The following is a 22,927-nucleotide window of genomic DNA, read 5'->3' as shown; positions in this document are numbered from 1 at the left end:
CAGATCGAGTGTGGAAAAAAACTGCGCTCCCGCCAAGGCATCCAGCGACTCATCCATCCTGGGGAGCGGATACGCATCCGCCATCGAGATTTTGTTTAAGCGGCGGAAATCGACACAAAAGCGCAAGGACCCGTCCTGTTTCTTTACTAGGACAATAGGAGCACCCCACGGACTAGAAGAGGGCGAAATGATATCGGCCGCCAACATATCATTAACCGCCGATTGCACATGTTCCTTCTCGGCTGGGCTGAGCCGGAAGGGATTCTGACGAATAGGGGCCGCGTCCCCTGTAGCTATGTGGTGGCGCAACAGGTCAGTGCAGCCGATATCGTACTTATGTTTGCTGAACACGTCAGCAAACTCGATTAGCAAACCCCTCAATGCTCCCAATTGCACCCCGGACAAGTTAGCAGAACCGGCACACAGCGAGTCCAACCACTCAGTCCCCTCATCACTTTGAGGATGCGACTTAACAGTGAAATCTGCTTGAGCCACGAGCCGTTCCTCAACGGGTAGCGGCGCGGCGTGAGCCAGCACCGTTCCCTGCGCAATTACGGCCGGCCGCGACCCCGTATTCAGGACCATTACGAACGGCTCACTGTCCCCTCTCACCATGGTTTGAGCAACCGCTAAGTCGAGGCCCTTACTGGCTCTGTTTGACGGCCCCAACAGCACCCCCTGTGCCTCCGCACCCACCTCGAGTGGCTTCCTGAACCGAAGGGGTACTAACATTTGCGATCCCGGGGGCACCCGTACAGTGTGAGTCGCCAGCGCCTGCACCGTCGCACAAACCGTGCGCACTTTGGTAGGGCTCGACAAGAACGCAACCCTCCGACCTGACGGAAGCTCTATGCAGGCCTGATCTATAAGAATTTTGATGGGCATTTTGGACAAAAAGTCCGTACCTAGCAAACAGGGAACGGCCAGCGATGATGATACAAAAATAGGGCCCGCCAATTTAATGTCACCAATGCAAATAGTCGCCCGAATCTGGCCGATGATCCCCAGGGATCCCCCATTCGCCGCATAAAATGGCACGTCTACTGGCAGAAGAGGTCTACTTTGGACGGGAAGAATGTTATAAATAAGGTCCGAGATGATGGTGGCCGACGCACCCGTGTCAACAAGCACCCGGACCTCAACCCCGTCAATGAACCCCGTTACCACGGACGACCCGGCCGATGCAGCCACGATCCTGTGGGCCAATTCGGACCACTCGACTGCTTGCGGGCCGCGTACGGACCCCCCTCGTCGAATTGAACCCCCGGCACCCAGCCGCGAACCCCCCACCGCGAAGCGGCGACCCGAATGTGCCGTGTTTGTGGACCGAACGTGTGAGGTGCCGCGACTTGCCGGGTTTTGTTGGGATGACTTGTGGCCCTGGTCGCCGTCCCGACGTGGTCCTGTGGCGCGCTGACGCGGGGCCCGGCACCCGGCTGCGACGTGACCCCGAAGGCCGCAGTTGTAGCAGACGACGGACGTCGTAGGTTTCGGTTGCTCCAGCTTGCGGGGCGAACGTGTGGGCGAACGACCTCCCGTTCTCCACTCCCCCGGACGCGATGCAGCGAAGGCCTGCTCCTGCACCGCAGCTGGCTGAGGTTCGGCGATCGTGGCGGCCAGTGCCGCGTTCCCCGGCCATTTGCAGACGACCCCCGGCTTGCGTTTGAGGACCTCGTACGCGTGAATGCTCGTGGCGATCGCCAGGGAGCAGATATCCATCTCGTCCGCCACGTTGATGGGGACCCCCAACTCGTGGGCCAACACCAGCAGCTGCTCCGTCACCATGGCGTCCTTCCCCTCCTTATCCATGCGGGGAAAAGCTGCGTCCGCCAAGGCGAGTAGTGCCGTGCGGTAGGTGAGCGTCGTTTCTCCAGCCACCTTCCGCCGATCGTAGAACTGGTGGCGACACGTGGAGGGCGGCCCGAACACCTTCGCCATCAGGTGTAGTGCGGCCTGGAGCGTAGAGCGGGACGACCTTGCAGCAGATGTGAAGGCTGCAAGCGCGTCGTCGTCAAGCATCGCTGGCAACGCACGCAGGGCAGTGGTGTCGGACCACCCCGACATCTCCTGATGAGCGAGGAACCTTCGTTGGAAGGCTCCCCAGTCGCCCCCATCCGCCTTGAACGCCGACAGCGCGGGCAATCTTTGCTGGAGGACCCGATCGTCGTCGACGTCGGAGAGATTTTCCCGCACTCCGCTGTAGTTGTGTAAAATGTCGGCTCGGTTGTCAGGCGCAAAATGGAGGGCTCCGGCGCGTGCTGATGACGTGGGCTGCGCTGCGCGGAGGTGTCCCGCCACGTGGCGTCCGTCTTTCCCGCCAATCGGTGGCGGCCCCCCAAAAACGGCGGCAACTTCCAGACTTTTGGCGCGAAGCGCCTTTTGGCGGGAATCCTCCACCGTCGCTTCCTCCACGACCCCCGCAGCCGTTTTTCCGCTCGCCGGAACGGAGATGTCGGCCAAGACAGCGGCGGCGGCGAGTAGCAACTCCGCCAACCGGGCGTGCGCGTCCTGGAGGCTGGTGTCGGAGGCAAGCGGAGCGTCGGCCATCACCGCGAAGTGCTGCATCGGCGGCAACTCCTCGTCCTCTACTCCCGAGGTCGGTGTCCCCGGTACGCCGTCGTCGTCCCGACCTCGCTCGTGGGTACGGGTAGTCTTCCTCGTGTCCATACTCCTTGAAGACAGGTTTACTTCTGACGCCAGTTGTAATGTAGTAACTCGGCGGGAGACGACTTCACGGGTAACACACTCTTTATTTTATCAAACTCGTTTACAGGTGACTCACACCTACTTTGTATCTCGGGTGACAAACACCCACTTAGTATCTCGGGTGACAAACACCCACTTAGTATCTCGGGTGACAAACACCCACTTAGCTACTCGGCGACTAACGCCACTGAGCTACTCGGATGACCAACATCCACTTAGCTACTCGGCGACTAACGCCACTGAGCTACTCGGGACACTCCCTGCCCGGGGTATCCGTCTCGACTGTGGGTCCCCAGCCCGACCCACGGGGGCGTCGGACCCCGGGTCCCACAGCCTCGCCTCCGAGCCACACAGGGCCCCGGTCCCCACAAGGACGGCGGGACTAGGGGTCTCGGGGCACTAGGTCTTCAACTCCGTCTTCGGGTCTTCAACTGGGTAACTCTCCCCGAGTGCTCTCGCGCGTCCCCCTTTATACCCCACCTGCGGACGTCGCTGCGAGCACCCACTTATTCGACCAATCGCCGGGCGCTGGCTACGATCCTCTTTTCCCACATCTCATCGTGCCCCACCACCCACGCCGCGCCGCCCCGCCATCTGTCACTCCCGGCGCGCGCGTCCACACCACGCCCACAACGCGTGCCCAACCCCGCACCCCGCGCCGCCCCGTGATCCATCACTGTCACCGTCGGCGCACGTCAATACCACCACTACACAAACATGACTCCTTGTAAAAAAGGTGTCAGTTTTGTTGCCAGATAGAAGGGTAAAAAACCAATTATCAGAATATTTTTGTTTAAGCCGGATGAGATGAAACAGTTGTCGGGGGATGGCCAAAAAGTTGTCGAACAGGATTACATTAAATACAATACAGGGGTCATTTCGATTTATTTTTTAATTTGCCAACTTGCCCATGAGTACTCTCATTCTCGACCGGCGGTGTTGTACATTCACTTAGGTCCTCGGCAAATCGGTGGGTCGCGTCGCCAGTGTTGTGTAACCGTGAACTGCGCTCTTGTTTTTTTGGCGCTTGTGCCAGAGGTCATCGGTCGGCATTCAACTTTGGTGACCTCCAACACGGAGCATCCCTCGCAGTGTTGCTCGCAGAGCACCCACGTGGTGCAGAACTGTTGACACCTCTACGTTGTAGTAGGTTTTTTACCCTTTTATCTGGTACAAAAACTGACACCTTTATACAAGGCATCATGTTTGCAATAACCACAACACAAGCAGTCAAAATGCAAACAAAAAGAAACAACTCTGGTAATGATGATATGCACTGTCCTTGAAGTTGATTGGTCCACACCCGAGACAGCTTTTCTTAGAGCCTAGTCTCCATTGGTGTTGGACCAGATGAGCTTTCAATACTCTGATAGTGCACTGTTTTTGAGTTGTACGCCTTTTGGCGTAATCTGGTCCAACACCAATGGAGACTAGGCTCTAAGAAAAGCTGTCTCGGGTGTGGACCAATCAACTTCAAGGACAGTGCATATCATTATCATCATCAGAGTTGTTTCTTTTTGTTTGCATTTTGACTGCTTGTGTTGTGGTTATTGCAAACATGATCCTTTGTATAAAGGTGTCAGTTTCTGTACGAGATAAAAGGGTAAAAACCTATTACTATACCTCTACGTTGGTTTCTCCCCGTCGTCGTGGTCGTCGTTTTCGCATTGCACACCCCACCACCACCTCCCAGAAAAACCGCGGCAGTGTTTATTGTTTATTGTGTCAAGAGGCGTCTGGCGCGTCAGGAGCGAGCCCCCCCCTCTCTCTTCCACCCACCTCCCGCCCCCGCGCGGATTTTTTTTTGGTGGCCGCGGAATCGCGCGAGCGTGGCCGTGGATTTATTGCGTCTCGCATGTGTTTGTGTTTTGGCATTCGACTGGGCTCGTGGCGTGGGGTGCTGCGAGGGTGCCGTCGATTGACCCTTGGCCTCGAGTTCATCAAATGTGGGTGCACAGGTAACAGCTCGAATGAGAGCGCTACAACGGCAGGTTTGCACAGCATGGATAATAGACACACAGCATCGCTAAACTAAAATCGTTTATTTTTTCAGAAGTGACATAACCACAAATGGTAACTCGGTGAAGTGGGTCTTGTGTAAATGTATAGAAGTAAAATAGTGTAAACGCACGTTTCAAAATGTAGAGGGAAACCCCGGAGAAAAATCTACACCCACAGGGAGAAAATGCATACTTCAAATATACAGCAGGCGTCAGGGCCGGGATCGTACCCACGACATCCTGTACACCAGGCGAAGTAGTTAACATCTCACCACCGACACACACAGGAAAATAAAACACTTTCCTACGTGTGCGTGTATGTTGGTACAGGTTGTAGATTTCCTGGAAGTTGCTGCTGGAGAGAGATTCTGGGAACTTAGCCCGAGTGGAAGGGAATGTTAAACTTGTGCAGGGGGCACGTGGCTCGCAGAGACGCGGTGTGAAGCGGGTGTGTGCTCGCAGCGGAAGCTTGTCAATGCTTAGAACGTGTCGGCCGAGGAGATGGAGCCATTCAGTGAGTTCTTCTACAGCTGCTCGGTGAATCGTTGCATCGCGCCATGCGAGGTGGTGGTGGATTAGGAAGTCCATTTGTCCAGCGGTGGATTGACAAGGGGGCTGTCCAGCATTTTTCGTCAGAAATGGCTGTCCAGCGGATCGCTTTGCCTCTGCCATATGAATGGGGAATTTCCACGACTTGTCAGAGGTCTGAACACGTTAGCGGTACATCTCGATGCTGGTTTAAGCACGAAGCCACAAGATACGTTTATTTACTCCTTCGTAACCAGCTTACATTCAGAGAATTGTCAAATAAAATGGATAATTAATTGAACATGTAAATAGAGTGAAACCGCAGGGTTTATATCGTCGTTATAAGAATGTTAAACCTATTTAGGTTCACGTGTGTGATCATACAAATGTCATAAATGTTCTAATTTACAACCCTCTGTCAATCCACTGCTGAATGAAGGTCTTCCCATGCCGTGTCGGTCACGGGCATTGTTTGACCATACTTCACCTTGCTGGTCGGTGTGGATTTGTGCAGTGTTGTGTGTCAGATATCACTCACCGCTGATATGAGCTGTGGCCGGGAATCACACACAGGTAGCCAGGTTCATATCACAGCAAAACAATGGCAGTTTGATTAACAATTCAAAAACAAGACATTAGTCTGTCGTGTCTTGTGGATAAGTATTTTCCAGTACCGTTTGTTCCAGCACAATTTTAAAAAACCTCTGGATCAGTTTCCACTCCTCTGAGTCTCATCGGCAGGGCTCGCCTGCGACACAAAAGCTGCTGGATTGCCAGATGCTTTCGGGTTAACTTTCGCCCAGTGCCCTACGAAACATTCCTGTGATGGTTGCTCTCAGTTTTGGTCGGGGAGTGTGAACATCTGATGTCTCGCTGTCGACGTGCTTGATGGCAACTTGATGATGCCGATTGGGAGGAAGCCAAATCAATGTTTATTTGTGGATTTTTTTTTCCAACAGCCTCCGACGTTGAGTCACCAGCGGGCCTGACGTTTTGAGTTTTGCGCGTTGCGTGAAACGACGCACATGGTGGATGCGACGTTTTGGCAGGAACGCGACACGAAATTGAAGCAGGAGTGGCGCAAGTCTGAACATCTCTCACCCACTTGGGTCGTCGATAGCTCCGCTGAGCGACCCACGACGAAGTTATTTGACGCTGCTGCTGCTGCTGCTTCTACTTCTGCTGCGTTGGCAGTGTTTGCACAAGCACAATTAACACAAATTAACGCTGAACACATTCGTCAATAACACTGTGCGGCCTTCAAAGGAAAAACAAATATATATTAGGCGACGTTTCAGGCAATGGTCCTTCTTCCTAGAACAAATGTGTTGAGTTTGTTTTCTTTACCTACCAACTTTGGGATGAGAATGAACATACAGAAAACATTTAATTAAAATCGCACCTAAAAGTATGGTAAATAATACGATGGACGGACATCTGGACGCGAGGGACAAGTTAAATATTCGGGAGATATTCTGACAGAAGATGGCAAATGTTCAAAGGAGATTAGAGCCAAGATTGCCACGGGGAGAACGGCATCAGGTGAGAGTTGTATTTACTCGATGTTGAACTTCTTTTGCAACATACGTAGCCCACCGTGCTAATCGGAGGTGCGGAGAGAAAGAACGCTGCTTGAAGAGACGACTGCGCAGTGAGTTGAGGGAGCTACTCGTGAGGTCGCCTTGTGTGTGGGTGTGTAGCGTTGTACGTGGCAGAAACTTGGGACCCCGAGAAAGGAAGGCACCGAGGAGATTGCAAAGTACTGAGGACTTGGGTGTGCGGTGTCAATTGGAGAATATCAGTGGAGATGGAGAGAAATAATGAGGTTATAGAGGCGCTCCGGGATGAGGGACATTTCACTCGGAACAATCCAGAACAAGAAGACACATGTACGTGGGAGAGTACGTGTGCACGCTCAACTTCTTTGGCACCGTACGTTGCCAACCGTGCTAATCATCTCGGCGGTGAAAGTTTAATGTTCTGGAAGGAATTTCTGGCCACAGGGCAATAACGGGATAAAGCTCAAGTAGGGGCTGGATGGAGGCAGCTCAAACCGAGGACACCGCCAATGGATAGAGGACTAAAGAAGGACGCAACTTTCCCCAGTTGTCTGTCTGTTTGGGGATCAACGGGAGTTTAGGGGGGTTTTTTTCGTGATCACCCATGTGTTTTCGAACATGTGAATACTTACCCACGTATGCGCGCTATGCGCGCGCCCGCGGTTTGCGATTTGTCGCAAAAGAGGAACTTTCGACATCTGCTTCATTTCACTTTGTTTAATCAATGTCCCATTGTTCCTGTCTGGTCACGGATAAGCAGGGAGGTTGTCCTCGGCTAACCAGAGCTGTTGGCTGTCGGCCTCAGTGTGTCTGCCCATATGTTGGCAAGGCCCGTGCTTGAGGCTTTTTTTTGTTGCATTGGTGATTAATTCAGCACCATTCGATACAATTCTGAGCAAACAGACCATCGCAGTACTACCAACGTTGCAAATAAAACAAATAATAATTTGGGGATTCGCTGTCTCTCGCTCTCGTCGTCCACGTTGTTCCACGAATGGAAAAGAAAAACAAATCAAAGAATCGCCAAACTTGATCTGAAGTTTTCGTGACTGCAGGGATCAATACTTTTTGGTTCTTTCGGTAAAGTCACGTAGGTATAAAAGAATATAAATTAAATTAAATCACCAAATTTGGTGATTTAATTAAATCACCAAATAAAATCACCAAATTTGGTGATTTGATTTAAAATAAAATTTGGTGATTTGATTTAAAATTAAATAACCAAATTTGGTGATTTAATTTATATTCTTTTATTTTCTACCTACGTGACTTTACCGAAAGAACCAAAGAGTAATCGCCAAACTGTAGTGAGGCCCAAAATCATCACCGACGAGAGCGCACCCACCCTGGCGTCATCGCTGCAATCCGTTGCAGCGTCAACCCCCCTCCTTGGATTGGTTAAAGGACCGTAACGTTTAACTGTGACGTCGGTGATCTTCACTAAATTTCAGGAGGAAGGGCGGGGCCACTTTCGCCGATAAGGCATAGTCAGTGTTGAAGAGGCCGCCACACATTTGAAACCACTGGGGGTTTGACAGCAGCACGATGATGATGCTGATGATGATGTGGGGGGAGGGGGGGGGACGCGGGGGGGTGGGTTCACTCGTTGTGTGTTGTCAGGGGGCGCACGTGCGGGACCGCCAGTGGCAACACAAGCGATCCTCCTGATGACGAACGCTTGCGTTGCGATCGAAACGTCGTATAGTTTTTTGTTATTTTTTTTGCTATTTTCTTTGAACCCATCTACGTGACTTTACCGAAAGACCCACGAATATGAATTCCTGCAGTCACGAGAGCTTCAAGTCAAGAAGAAGAAGATGAGCTAAGACATCGACGGACACGCGCAGCTCTGAGTTACTTCACTGCTGGATGGGGACATCCTCACGCGGCGAGCACGTTACGTTGACCACGCTTCCCCACTCTGGTCGGCGCGAACTTGGCGAATGTGTGGAGGCATAGAAGACGTACAATAGAACAATCGAGTCCTCCTGCCAACCCCATCAACGCGTGTGTGTTCTGTACACAAAGACAAAGGTCACCAGGGTAGCCTACATAATAACATCACGGAGGTGCCATGTCGTGCCGACGAGCGCATCTTGTCGGTGGCGATGCCGCGCGGTGCTATTAACGAATGAAGGATTCTGCGGGTAATGTTCAAATCTTGATGTCGTCCTTTCACGCCCCCTCCCCACCCGATTGGCTACGTACGGCGTGGAAGAAGTTCAACATATATACACATGCAAATCTGGCAGATTTTGGACCTTCGACGCCAGCACACAGGGGCTCTCTTAAAAGTGTTCTGTGAAGCGGACGGACGCGTAGTATTTGATGGCGAATACTCCCGAAATATTAACCAGGGCGGCCGCCGAAATTGAACCGCAAACTTTTACAATAAATTATTACTGAACTGAACTATTTCTTTTAATTTAACCAAGTAAGGTCCACTGAGCTGTATAGCTCTTTTTCAGAGGCGGCCATAAATGATAGCTAAAGCAGGTGGCTTATTACGTTGAAATGTAAAGCAGCGAAATACTGTTAAACGCGTGTTTATAAACGTGGAGGAAAGAAACGAAAGAGAAAAATCCACGCGACCACGCAGAGAACATGCACACTCCAAATATGATGAAGATTATATCGTATTTGTTGTACGGACGTGGTAGTTCCTGAATTAAATTCAGATAGTTTTGTGCGTGTGTGTGTGTGTGCATGGCGAGCGGTAGTGTATTGGTTAGCGCACTGCACTACAAACTCAGCGACCCAAGGTCGATTCACGCTCACGACCCAATGACAGTGGCGAATATTTAAACCGGTCCTAGGCCTCCCCTAGGTCGGCTCAGCCTTACATGAGAACATGGGGTGGTGTGTAAACATCAGCACTGGGGAGACAAAGGCGTTCGGGGCGTGGTGTTGGTCACCCACACAGCTCGTGTGGCATGCCGGACTGTATAGGTCAGGGGTCTGCAACCTTTAAGACATAAAGAGCCACTTGGACCCGTTTCCGAAGGAAAAAATAAACTGGGAGCCGCAAAACCATTGCAACATTTAAAACAAATATAACACTGCATATATTGTTTCTTACCTTATTGCTATATACAGGATCGTGCAGTCAGCTGTCAATCTGAATAAAAAAAGGACTTTTTCACTTAACAATGTAAAATATATTTTTGCAAATTAATAGCTAAATTACCTGGTTAATGGGATTTTTGCTCCTGAACCTCAGTGCACAGTGTCTGCACATCAGGGCTGTAAGACGTCACCTTCATTTTCACACAGGCTTGCGAGCTGTCATCTGTGAGTCGTGATCGATGTTTGTTTTTAATATAGTTCATGTTGGAGAAGACCTGCTCACATACATATGTGGAGCCGAAGATCGACAGGACTCCAAATGCATACTTTTTCATATTTATATAAGTGTTGGGGATGGCATTCCATGTTTCGAATACAAGTTTGTCCTGTTTGGGAAGGTTTTCAATATCACTCCATTTATGATTCTGAGCCAGAATGGCCTTCTGACGGGCAACATCCTCAAGAGTAGCGGTCAAGCATTTGAACTTGGACACCCATATATCTTTGTCGGCTATATCGGCCAGTTCCATCTCAAGATCAGGTTGACTTACACCTGCAAATGCAGTCATATTCAATAGGGATGGATCGATCGCCAGGGGAGTGACAGGGAAGGATAATGTCGTTTTTTCCTCTCTGAACTCACAGAATCGTTTCCCAAACGAACTTTGCATTGTGGTGATTGCAGACTTGAAATATTCCAAATTTATCGTATCATGACTTTGTTTGAACTCTCTCAAAGAGGGAAAGTGAGACAGTGTACCTCTCTGTAAATCTTTGACAAACACTGTCAACTTGCGCTCGAATGCCAAAACCTCCTCCAGCATGTGCAGGGATGTGCCTCCTTTCCCCTGAAGGGTTGTATTTAGCGTGTTTAGATGTGCTGTCATGTCTACCATAAAATGTAATTTTTCCAGCCACTCTGGCTGTTCCAGCTCAGCAAAGGTGAGCTCTTTGCTGCCCAGGAAGGTTTTTACTTCTTCCAAACATGTGACAAAGCAACGGCAACGTTATTGCCTGTCACCGGGCGGGCAGTGTGGAGCGGAGCGGCGACCTGTCAGCAGCGGCAACGCCAGAGCAGGTGTCACAGTGCGCCTCCTCCCCTCGCTAGCATCCGCCCCGGAGCCGCGGTCAAGGTTCAAAAGAGCCGCATGCGGCTCCGGAGCCGCAGGTTGCCGACCCCTGGTATAGGTGCTACTCGCTAACAGCACTTGTCCCAACAGTCTGTTAGAGGCTAAGCCTTTGTGTTGGTCTTTGTACATGGATCCGGCGTGACGTCAACATCACTGATTAAAATTACGATGGGCATGTGTGTGTGTGTGTGTCCGCTGTGTTTGCTGTGATGTGAAGAGCTCGAACTCACGAGGGATTTTGGATTTGTGTGTGAGCGCCCGTGCGTCATCCATGACTCAGAGATGGCCACTTTCTAATGTGAAACAGCGTTCCCGACATCACGTGGGACGTGTTGAGCAATCATCAGGCTCATGCGGAATGTCACGATTTCATTTGGTATTTTAATTTGCGCATTGGATCTTTGTGACAATGTGTGAATTCGCGAGCGTTGGAGTTGTTTACTTTGATTTTTTTAAATCCTGGTTGTAAGCTCACGTATTTCGGCAATCATCCTTGTTCAGAAGACTCGACCTCTTTGGCCTCCCTATATGAAGAAGGTTCAATGCCCGAAACGTCGCCTGTTATGTATTCATCGTTTTAACGTCACGGTGTGATTGACGACTGCGTTGAGTTTCTGGAGAAGACAACCCACCCTCTTCCCACTCTCTCGCCAACCCTCTGTAAAAGTGTTGGGTAGCCCACACAGAGATGTGGTTCCTTGGTGTCTGTGAGAGTACAGAAAGTAGGTTGTTGTTGTTTTAAATGGGAAGTTTGAGGGTCCTCCTCGTGTATCCGTGCACGGGGTTTCTTCTGGTACAAGTTACTAGTCACACACCCAACACGGCAACCTCTTGAATAACAGCATCGATATGAAAATTTTGATTTAAAGCTTTCGTGACTGCAGGGATTCATATTCCTGGTTCTTTTGGTAAAGTCACGTAGAAGGGAAATAATGAAATAATAAAAATATAAAACAATAAAAATTCTCACGACGTTTCGACTGCAACACAAGCAATCATCATCAGGTGTGAAATCCACAGCAAGACACATTTTAAAATTTTTCAATTATATTTTCAAATTTTTAAAAAATTCTTGCTGTGGATTTCACACCTGATGATGATTGCTTGTGTTGCAGTCGAAACGTCGTGAGAATTTTTATTGTTTTATGTTGTTATTATTTTATTATTTCCCTTCTACGTAACTTTACCGAAAGCATCGATTGTCACTGGGAAAGTTTGTGCGTCAATACGTGGACGTCTTCTTTAACCCGTGTTTAATTGCTGTTGCATCCCAGGACCGACCGGTCTTTACAAAACTCCGTGGGGTGGCACTGGCGACGCAGCAGTTGGCATACCGCGTGGCGATGCCGGCCACCTGAGTTTGACTCTCGGTCACCTAGGTAAAAATACAAGTAAAAAATAAAATAATAATAAATGAATGGATCTATTTTCCTTTATTATTATTATTGTATTTTATTAATAAAAAAATGAAATAAAAATATTAATAAATGAATTGATCTATTTTCAATTTTTTTTTACCTACGTGACTTTACCGAAAAAACCTAAGAGTATGAAACCTTGCAGTCACGAAAGCTTCAAATATAGAATCTCGGTCACCTCTTGACACCGGTGACGATCGAGCAGCGTCTGCTCTCCCCGCGTCACTCTGCACTAACAACAACAACCGCCATTCGCCACTAAGTGGCGGTGACGTCACCACGACGCTTGTGCCAGGCTATGTGCACGTTGAGGCCACGTGAAGTGTCGAACGCCCGCTGGCAGGAGGTCACGGGGCAGACCCAGCAGGTGCCACGGGTCGACTGACTGAGATGACCGACTGTGCCAACTTGCTGTGCTTTAGCCACCCGGCGCTCCGCTCGTTGTTGTGAGCGTCGCTCCTCCGCCCTCCGTTGTTGTTGGAGGGCGACTGCCTCCAACTGCCCAGTAGCAGCAGCGTCCTTCACGAGCTTCCTCCACTCTGCACTAACACTCACTGACCAGCATGGTGAAGTATGGTCAAACAACAACAACAACCCCCACCACTGGCACGGTGTGTGTGGGGGGAGGCTGTCGTACAGCAGGGAATTGACAAAGGGCCTGAACGTTTATTTACGGTTTTACCCTCTTTAAATACTCCATCGTGCTGTATTAACTACAAAAAGAAAATATTAAAAAAATACTTAAATAGCTTCGTTCTTACATCTCACTCGCGCAGAATGCGAACAACAAAACGATAAATTCTGAATAGTTGATGAACGCGTTACGTTCAGAATCTCCCCTTGACAGTGCCCGAGCCGCGATGATAACGAACCCCTGTGAACCCACCTCTCTCCACTCTCCCCTGCCTCTCTCCACTCTCCCCTGCCTCTCTCCACTCTCTCACACTCACCCTCTGATCCCTCCCTCAGTCCACTCTCCCCCTCTCCCTTGATACCCCCCCCCTCTGCTCTCTCTCTCAACTCTACCCCCTCTCGGCTCAACTCTCCCCACTCTCCCCTCTGCCCCCCCCCCCACCACTATCCCTCTCACCTCTCTCCGTCCCCCCCCCTCTCTCCCCACTGCTTCACCTTAAACAATGCGAATTCAAACCCTCGATGAAGCTTGGAATGCTGAATTGCGTTCTGAAGAAGTCACAAACAAATACCTCGCGAAAGACCCAACCGAGACGATCCCTCTGCGTTTGATCTTCCAACGAAGCTGTCATGCCGCCGCCACGAAGCCGTTCAGCAGGCGCCCCATCTAAGACCTCGCCACCACCAAGCGACGGAGCCGACCCCGCGTCCCCCTCACCTCACCTCACACGAACACACCCGCACGCATTCCCCCCCCCCCCCCCCCATAGAGCTCCGTGGGGAGGTCACCTGGCCGACCGGTTTTTATCCGAGAAGCCCTTATCGGGATTAAACTTTCACGGTTTCCGGCGACCAGGGAATTGGACGACCTCCCCCGACGCTACTTTGCACCGCGGCGCTGCGACCGGCCTTAAGGTTGCAAGGTCGCAGCGAGGGGCCACTCGGCCACCGCGGGGGAAACGCATCTCACACACCCCACACACGCAAGTATCGACGGGGCAGGCAGAGGGAATAAGCATTGTGATGGAGGAGCATCATTAGAAAACACCATTGTTAGGGGAGTTAAAGGATAAGGCTGTTGGTATGAGTAATCGGGAGAGCGGGGTCACGCGGGGAGCCGTGCACAAATTCCCACGGCGCACCTTTGTGACGGACGCCGCCGCATAAACTGCGATAATGGGGGGGGGCCTGCGTGAGAAAGGGATTGATTGGAATTTGCGCCGCGCAGGTTGAGCATTAATTAGCATATCAAAAGCGCCCGGAACGGCGGTGCGCATGCGAGAGGGTCGCGAGCCTATTGTCCAGAGTCGCATTCCCTTTGAGGTAGGGAGGGTAAATGGGGAGCGCAAAGGGGAAATCGCTCTCTTGCTCCGAGAAGCCAACGTCCAGGACTGCCCCAGCTCTGCCCTCCGGACGTCCGTGCGACGTGTCGAGGCAAGCAGCGAGGAAAACCCACGGAACGTCGAGTGCCTCAAACCGTGAGTAAGGAGGTAAAAGTGTTTCGTGAACGATAAATAGGGAATAGGTTCCGGGTTAGTAGAGTAGGCAGCCTCGTCGATTCATACTGACTCAACAACCAGTCCCACGTAGCAGACAATAAATCATTAATAGCTGATCGTGGCCTCGTGTGATCTCGTGTTATAAGTGTGAACGCGTGTGGTACTGCGTATGCGTAAGCTCGCGGCGTGCGTAATCAGCGTACCCCAGGTGCGCGATCATAACGTGAGCGGCGAGCGCGGCGCAGAGCGGCGCAAGAGTGGGTATCGCGTGTGGAGCTGTATGCGTGTGTGCGCGCACGTTCACGACGTGTATAATACAGGTGCGCGATCCTAGCGTGAGTGGTCAGGGTTGAGTGAGTGCCGCGCAGAGCTGTGTGTGGGTGTGCGCGTACGTAATTAACCATGCCTACTACGCGGACCCGCGGGGGAGGGGAATCCTGTAGCGACGGCTCTCACCCCATGGGTGAAGAACGCAGCAGCGGTTCGCCTAGCAGCGAGGGGGCGAGTAATGAGGTTAACCCGGCCGTTAGGGGTACCAAGGGAGGGATCTCGGGGGCTAGCGACCCTCACAAAGCTCACGGTCCACCCTACATCACGTCCACAGCACAAACCATGGCACTGGATGCGGATACCAGATGCACGAATGGAACATTAAAAAACTCTCCAGTAGCAGCGTGCGACTGTGATCATCCGGAACACACCGCACAAGCGAATAACGATGCAATGCCCGATCCGCAAATACGAATGAGACGTCGCACCCGAATGTGACATCGTCCTCTTTGCTCTGCATCAACACCAGAAGCCGTGCTCACGAAGAGGTGCCCTCTTGCTGGCTGGAGGGGTTCGAGTTCGGGGCGGTGTCAGATGGAGCGGGTCCCAGTGAAGTCGGTGCGTGAGCGCGGAGCGCAGAACCCGAGTTCGATTCCCGCTCACGGCCAACACCCACTGACGATTATCTGAACCGGTCCTGGGCCTCCCCTGGGTGGACTCAGCCTAAAATGAGTATCTGGTGCCGTGTGTAAACATCGCCACTGGGGAGACAAAGGCGGCGGGGAGTGGTGCTGGCCACCCACCCCCTCGTGTACCGTGCCGGTGGCCTTCGTTAGGTGCAGCTCGCCAGCAGCACTTGCCCCGGCAGTCTGTTGAAGGCTATACGGGGGAGCTTTATCTTTGTCTGCGAGGGCAGTGCTGCTGCTGTACACGTGTCGCACGCGTGGTACGTGCCCACCTCCCTGCCACCTCCCACCTCCCACCTCTATCATCGCCCGGGGCTCAGCGACGTGGGGGGGGTGGGAGGAGGAGGAGACCTTTCAGCAGCGGAGTGACCGTGACCCCCCACCGACTGGCGGCTCGTCGGGCATAAATAGGAGGACGCGAGAGCGGTCGAGTCGAGAGCAACCTCAGAGCTGAGCCGCCGCTGCCACTGCCGCCGCCGCCGCTGCTTTGAATCTTTGCTGCTGATGCTGGAGCTGAGTGCACGGGCAAGCTCGCGCGTTGAAGCCGACGGCGATTGCTGATACAGCAGCGACAGCGACAGCAACAATACGAAGCTGAACGCTCTCGGCGTGGAGGAAGACGCAGAAGGAGGAGCGAGAGAAGCGAGGCTCGGCTCATCACGCCGGGGAATCACCGAGTCCGCGAGTTTGTGTTGAACGCGCGCAGCGAGCACGAACGAGAGGTATTTTGGGGTTTCAGCACCTCCACCACCTCCACCACCATCACCACCACTACCACCACCATCACCATCACCTCCACCACCTCTACCAGCACCACCTCCACCATCTCCACCATCACCACCATCACCACCATCACCACCACCATCACCTCCACCACCTCCACCACCACCTCCACCTCCACCACCATCACCACCATCACCCCACCACCACCACCTTCACCACCACCACCACCACCACCTTCACCACCTCCACCATCACCACCACCACCACCACCACCTCCACCATTACCACCATTACCACCACCACCTCCACCTCCACCACCACCACCTCCACCATTACCACCATCACCACCACCTCCACCACCACCACCATCACCACCATCACCACCTCCACCACCATCACCACCACCATCACCACCTCCACCACCTCCACCACCTCCACCTCCACCACCTCCACCACCACCTCCACCACCTCCACCAGCACCACCTCCACCACCTCCACTATCACCACCATCACCACCACCTCCACCACCTCCACCATCACCACCACCACCATTACCACCACCATCACCCCCACCACCACCACCATCACCACCATCACCACCACCTCCACCACCACCACCACATCCACCAGAACCACCTCCACCACCACCACCACCTCCACCACCGGTTGTGTGCGTGTGGGGGGGTGGGGGTGAGCGCTACGAAACCCGGCGGCCCCAGTTCGATTCCCACTCACGGTCAACGCCCATCGTCTGGCGTTGGCCGTGACGATGATCTGAACCGGACACGGGTCTCCCCTAGGTCGGCTCAGCCTCAAACGAGTGCCTGTTGCGGTGTGTAAAACAAAAGGGGGAGACAAAGGCGGTCGGGCGCGGTGCAGGCCAACCGACCCCCTCGTGTACCGTGCCAGCCCTCATGGGTGCTCGCTAACAACACTTGCAAAAGTCTGTATGTATGTATGTACGTTGGAACTTCTTTCGCACCGTACGTAGCCAACCGTCCGAATCGGAGGCGAATGAAAGCACGCGCCTTCATCCGTTCACGCAGTGAGGGAGGTGCACGTGTGTGTATGGATGTTTCTATTCATAGTTACTTGCCAACAGTCCGTGTCGGCTAGTACGGCTGTGTGTACGCGCGCGTGTTTAAACTCAAGTCACTCGTAGCAACGTCATGCGGGGTGTGGGGTGAGAATTGGTTTGAGTTTGGTGCAAAAGGCCCGATCTCGTCTGAGCTGGGAAGCTAAGCAGAGTTTGAGCCTGTTTCGCGCTTGGATTGGGAGACGCTACTGGAGATAGGAATGACCTGGAGTTGTCAGTTTGGCCGGCAAAGTGGTCAGGATCTGATCAATGCAGCAATCGATTGAGTATTAATATATCTGTTGGGACCACTGCTTATTATCGCATCGTAGGCAATAATACTCAAACATGCTACTCAATGCCAACGGAACATCCAATGTGGCAGGAACCTCCTGCAAAGGATTATTGAGACTCAGTGAGGCTTTCCTGGCTCACGAACATAATTCAGACTATTATAGTCATGCCAGTACGTACAAATAGTGCCCCCTGACATTATAACTGTGTGTGTGTGTGTAATCCGTCTCAATAATGACTCTTACACTGCTCGGGTCTCATCGCAATCTTTCCCTCTGCTCCTGTTCCAGGAGAAATAACGTGGACTCACCCGAGAAGAGACGCGGAGAGCGAGAGAGAGAGAGCTCGAGAGAGAGAGAGAGGGCGGGAGACATCTGCAGCTCACCATGAAGCACGCCGTGCAAATGTACGTCCTGGGGGCCCTGCTCTCCATGCTGACCATCCTCTTCGGCATCCTCGAGTCCATCCAAGGCTCGACGCGGGAAGCCACCGCTGACGACGCAGAGTCCGACTACGTGCGCGCCCAGATGGACGACATCTTCGGCGGAGAGAGGAGGATGATGAGGAGGGGCAGCAGGAGGATGAGGGGCGGCGCTGACACGACGATGGAAGGCAGTAGTAGCAGCAGCAGCAGGAGGAGGAGGAGTGGCGGAGACAAAGACGGCGAGATCCGGAAGGTCGCCGGTCACCCGCAGGTATTGCTCGGGGAAGCGACGGCGCTGAGGCTGTACGGCCACTGAAGACGCGGACAGACCGGGGCTGAGATGGTGGCGAGTCGGCCGGAACTTTGGGACGCGAGGCGTCGGGGGAACGAGGCATGCGGCGGGAGTAAAGAAAATAAATAAAAAGCCAGCAAGCTACGCCGTCTCATTGCTGGGACATACGTTAGACTCTTGAGAACGAAGAGCAATGCATTTGCCCGAGTGAAATAAAACAACGGCAACAACAAACTGGACCGCGGCGATGGACATTTGCAGAGTGACATGGGCACGAGCTGAGAATGAAAACGACGGGATCGGCGAGCGCGTCGCGAGCGGTGCAGCGAGGAGGCTACTGATCTGTCGGCACGGATCGTTTTCGTCGCCTTGTCCGCGTCGTGTGTTGCGTGGGCTGCCCGTTTGGGGCTTTGTTGTTGTTGTTGCGGCTGCTGCTCTCACGCGCTCGAGAAATAAACTCGGTCAGGAATTAGCCAAACATCCCACGAAGTGCTTTGTGGCTCAGAGAAGCGTCGTTAACATGAATACAAAGATGTGTTTTGCCGTTTGTATACCTGTCAACCTCTTATCAATGCCAACCTTTAATATTGGAGATCAATTCAGACCTTATTGGTCACCCCGTGCCCTTAGAAATGTCAACGTTCATCCTACAAAGTCCCATCACAAGGGAGAAACACAAACAAATAGATAAAAAAAAACTTTTTTTGCCCGTATTGTGCGCCATACGGACCTGAAAACTCAATTTCCCTCTACAAGAATACGGGTAAACCGTATGGGTTGACAGCTGTTACCTTTGTTCAGCTCACATTGGCGGGTTTTTTTGTTTGTTGCGTCGGAAAGATGTTGCGTGTTGTGTTAGAACGACGTGGACGTGTGAAGAGGGGTGAAATGCCAAGTTGCGTTGTGAGTTCATCTCGAGATCAATGCGCGCGTGACGTCGTGCGGCAGTCTGCTTCGGTTCAAGACGAGAGGAGTTTTCATCTCGGTGTGGATGGGGTTGGTGGTTTTGCGAGGCTTGTTATGCTTGTTTTCGTTTTGTACGTGCCGGTTAGGAGATCGTTGGGGCATATTTTTGTACATTGATGCGCACAATTTTATAACAATAAAAAAAAACATCATTGAATCTTCCGCAAAGTTGAAAACTTGCTTATGTTTTCTTTCTAGTATACACAATTACAATGTGCAAACTACGACCTTGAAGTTCATGGAGCGTGCAAACACGACAGCACACAACGTAACATTTCATCTCGTTACATGTGTAGAGAAGTTCCGACGGACGTACTCGTAGACGGAGGTAAGTTAAGGGCTTCCGCCAGAGTTTATTAAAGCTTATCAATATTACACAGCAGGGTACACAGCTCCCAGGGGCTAGGGCTCCTACTCTGAGTCCGGGTCCCTGCCGGCTCCGGTCTCTCTCTCTCGTGTCGGATCGTGGACTCTGCCGACTCCACCGAGCGGAGAGAGAAGCACCTCTACGGCTACCACCGGCTTCTCCCCAGACTCACCACTCGATCCTTCTCTCTACCCCTGGTTCCCTCTTCACCCTGCTCACTCTACCCGTTCCCACGGTGACCCCGCCTACGTCACGGGGTATCCCTTAAATACCCTAGGAGACGTGACGTCATCGCACTGAACGGCACACCTGACGTCACGTCCCCATTTTACTCCTCTACACGTACATACACACACGTAACACAATCGTAATTCCTGATGTTATGATTATTTCTAATAACAATATAAACCCCTTGGTCATTCCACTGCTGGATAAAAGACTCCCGGACGCCGTGGTGGTCTTTGAGTTGATCGATTATTCCGGGCCACGCCGGTGATTTCTGCCTGATAAAAGTGGGGGGCGAGGGGGGGGGGTGGACGGTCCACCACTGATGTCAGCCATGGTCGGAAATCGAACTCAGGTGGCTGGGTTCACTGCACCACTCACCGCTCCACCACCCCACCCCACCCCTCCCCCGGCCAGAAATAAAGCAAAGGCATGATTTATCGCAGCAAGCATGTGAATGTGACACGCGTTAGATGCCAACTTTAGAACCTATTTGTGACCACCACGGTCGCACCTGTTGCCTCGCTGATTGCACAAAGTCCTGACGGCCAACAAATAAATAAATAAACAAGATGACGTGGTCCCTATCGGTGGCTCAGAGGTCAGAACGCGAATCGTGGGGTCTCAAGTGTGGGCGCCGTGGTGGTGAGATGTTAACTATCTTATCTTATCGTAATCTACATAGCGCCTTAAGAAAGGCGCTTTACAGCGAATTAAGGACGTTACGTCACATGAATGTATTGGTGGAGATGAGGTTGATACAATTAATGAGCGGAAGCAATGGGCGAATCTGTGATACGTGAAAGCGAAATTGATGACAGGAAATTATGATGAATGCATCGGAATGGAGGAGGTCGTGGGTTCGTCCCCGACCCTGACGTCTGCTATACATTTGGAGTTTGCGTGCCTCTTTCTCTCCCCCCGTGGTCGCGTGGATTTTTCTCCGGGTCCTCCTGTTTTTTCCCTGCACATTTCGAGTATTTTGCTGCTGTAAATGGCCCATATGATGATAAGCCAAATGATATTGGGATATCATAGGTGGCCAGGTCGCTTCTGAAAAAGAGATGTATAGCTCAGTGGACCTTACCTGGTGAAATAAAAAAAATAGTTTGTAATTGAGTTTTAATCGTTTATAGTCTAGAGAGCTAATGGTCTCAGCCCGGTCACCAATAATAACACAATAACACCCCTATTGCATTACATTATTTTTCTGCGCTCAATTTGGCCAAATTCCAAATGTGAGAATGAAAAAAAACATATCGGGTTCGCTGTCATGCGTCGATTATTAGTCGTGCTGCCAGCCGGCAACATGGAACAGAGGTCATTTGAAGAGGGTCTCAGATACGAGCTATGTGATGTCTACTTCCGCAGGTCATTCTCTAACACGACGTATCGTGCTGCCCTGCGAGTGATAAGAATGGATGTACTACTTCTCAGGCATATTCGGGATCAGACTGAGGCATGAGTGAAATTAAATAATAAATGAAATTCCTTCAATAACACTGGCTGACAGCGGCGACCCATGGACCCCCGCCGTGACGTCACGAGAGCACCTGTACAGGTAAATCGCTATCACACACTCGGCGTCATAATTCACTTTTTGTTGTTGTTGTAATTGGCACCTGGAACACGTGTGGACTAACTGAGCTCAGCTGTGCCGGTAGGATATATAAATGACATATAAGAGGTAATTTATCGCCATGAAGCAATTCCGTGACCGAGTTATCCACAAATGCATCCGAGCAAGGAGCGTGCCGGGTGAGTGCTGGCGTGCGAGACTTGCCTGGGAATGACCAGGAGATGGTAACAAATGGAATTCTTGAATCCATCTGTGAGGCTTTGGGTGGTGGGTGGTTGGAGGGGTTCTTCCTTCCCCCAGGGTGTTCACGGTCTCTGTGGCGTAATCGGTTAGCGCGTTCGGCTGTTAACTGGTAGGTTGGTGGTTCGAGCCCACCCAGGGACGAGATTTATTTTTTATTTGACAGATAATTATATTGCTTCGTGTTTGGTGTTCCCGGTGAAGGCCGATTGAGCGAGATTACGATGCACATCCCCCCACCACCACCACCACCCCTTTGTATTTCTTATGATCCAGTGTTAGACACATCCTCTCTCAGTGATGTTACGCGTTGTCGGTGGTTTGTTAAGGCACTGTGGCCTCAACAAACATAACAGGCGACGTTTCGGGCAATGGTCCTCCTCCTTCACAGCACATTGCCCCATCCTGCATGTGGGTTGGCGAAAGGGAGGGAGGGGGAGGGCAGACCAAGGTGTGGGGGGGGGGGAGACGCAAACTCATCGCTGGTCATCTGCGTCCCGTGGCACGTGCGTCGTATGCGCGTGCGTGCGCGTGCGCGCGTTGGACTTCTTTCGCACCGTACGTAGCCAACCGTGCCAATCGGAGGACAACTTGGCAACGGAACGCGCCGCGTGCTGAGGCGAGACGGACGACCCTTCACCTACTGAGTGTTGCAGTCCCGTCGCGGGTGGCGTGTGATCTCAGTCACAAAGACAAAGCTCCCCCCGTATAGCCTGAACAGACTGCTGGGGCAAGTGCTGTTAGCGAGCAGCACCTATGAAGGTCGGCACGGCACATACGGAGGGGGGGGGGGGGGTTGCCCAGCACCACGCCGGGGCCGCCTTTGTCTCCCCTACTCGCGATGCTTTGCACACCGCACCAGGTACTCATTTGAGGCTGAGTCGACCTAGGGGACGCCCAGGACTGGTTCAGATAATCGTCACTTGTGTAGGCCGTGAGCGCTGGGTTCGTAGCGCCGTGCGCTAACCCCTACACTACCGCTCCCACTCTCACACACACACAGAATCACAATCCACACGAACAGCACTTGCCTCAACAGTCTGTTAGAAGCTATACGGGGGATCTTTGCCTTTGCTCTCCGTCAGTCGACGAATAACACCCGAGTCTGTTTCGTTACCTGCTAGCAGCGAGCATCCGTGGAATCAGTGTGCACCTAGCCTGGCGAGATGTTAACTACCTCGCCTGGTGTGCAGGAGGTCGTGGGTCCGATTCCGATACTGACAAATGCTGTATATTCGGAGTTTGCG

The 22,927-nt window shown here is 52.2% G+C and overlaps 1 protein-coding gene and 1 non-coding gene across 2 annotated transcripts; both read left to right on the top strand.

Annotated features, from left to right (window-relative positions):
• Positions 1 to 15,804: 15,804 nt before the first annotated feature.
• Positions 15,805 to 19,426, top strand: LOC144943833 (uncharacterized). Its single transcript, XM_078871680.1, has 2 exons — positions 15,805 to 16,217; positions 17,878 to 19,426. The coding sequence occupies exon 2, from the start codon at positions 17,974 to 17,976 to the stop codon at positions 18,325 to 18,327; it is 354 nt and encodes a 117-aa protein (XP_078727806.1). The 5' UTR covers positions 15,805 to 16,217; positions 17,878 to 17,973; the 3' UTR covers positions 18,328 to 19,426.
• A 2,324-nt stretch (positions 19,427 to 21,750) lies between these two features.
• TRNAN-GUU (transfer RNA asparagine (anticodon GUU)) lies at positions 21,751 to 21,824 on the top strand. The gene has a single exon. It is a non-coding gene; the product is annotated as a tRNA-Asn (tRNA).
• The last annotated feature ends 1,103 nt before the right edge of the window (positions 21,825 to 22,927 follow it).

Source organism: Lampetra fluviatilis, chromosome 32, assembly GCF_964198595.1.
Source record: "Lampetra fluviatilis chromosome 32, kcLamFluv1.1, whole genome shotgun sequence".
Taxonomy (NCBI): domain Eukaryota; kingdom Metazoa; phylum Chordata; class Hyperoartia; order Petromyzontiformes; family Petromyzontidae; genus Lampetra; species Lampetra fluviatilis.
Note: the sequence above shows the minus strand (reverse complement) of the source record. Positions and strands in the feature narration are given on the sequence as shown.

What these genes read in the sequence shown, in the direction of transcription:
- LOC144943833 (XM_078871680.1), top strand. Translation starts at nt 17,974, where the DNA reads ATGAAGCACGCCGTGCAAATGTACGTCCTGGGGGCCCTGCTCTCCATG.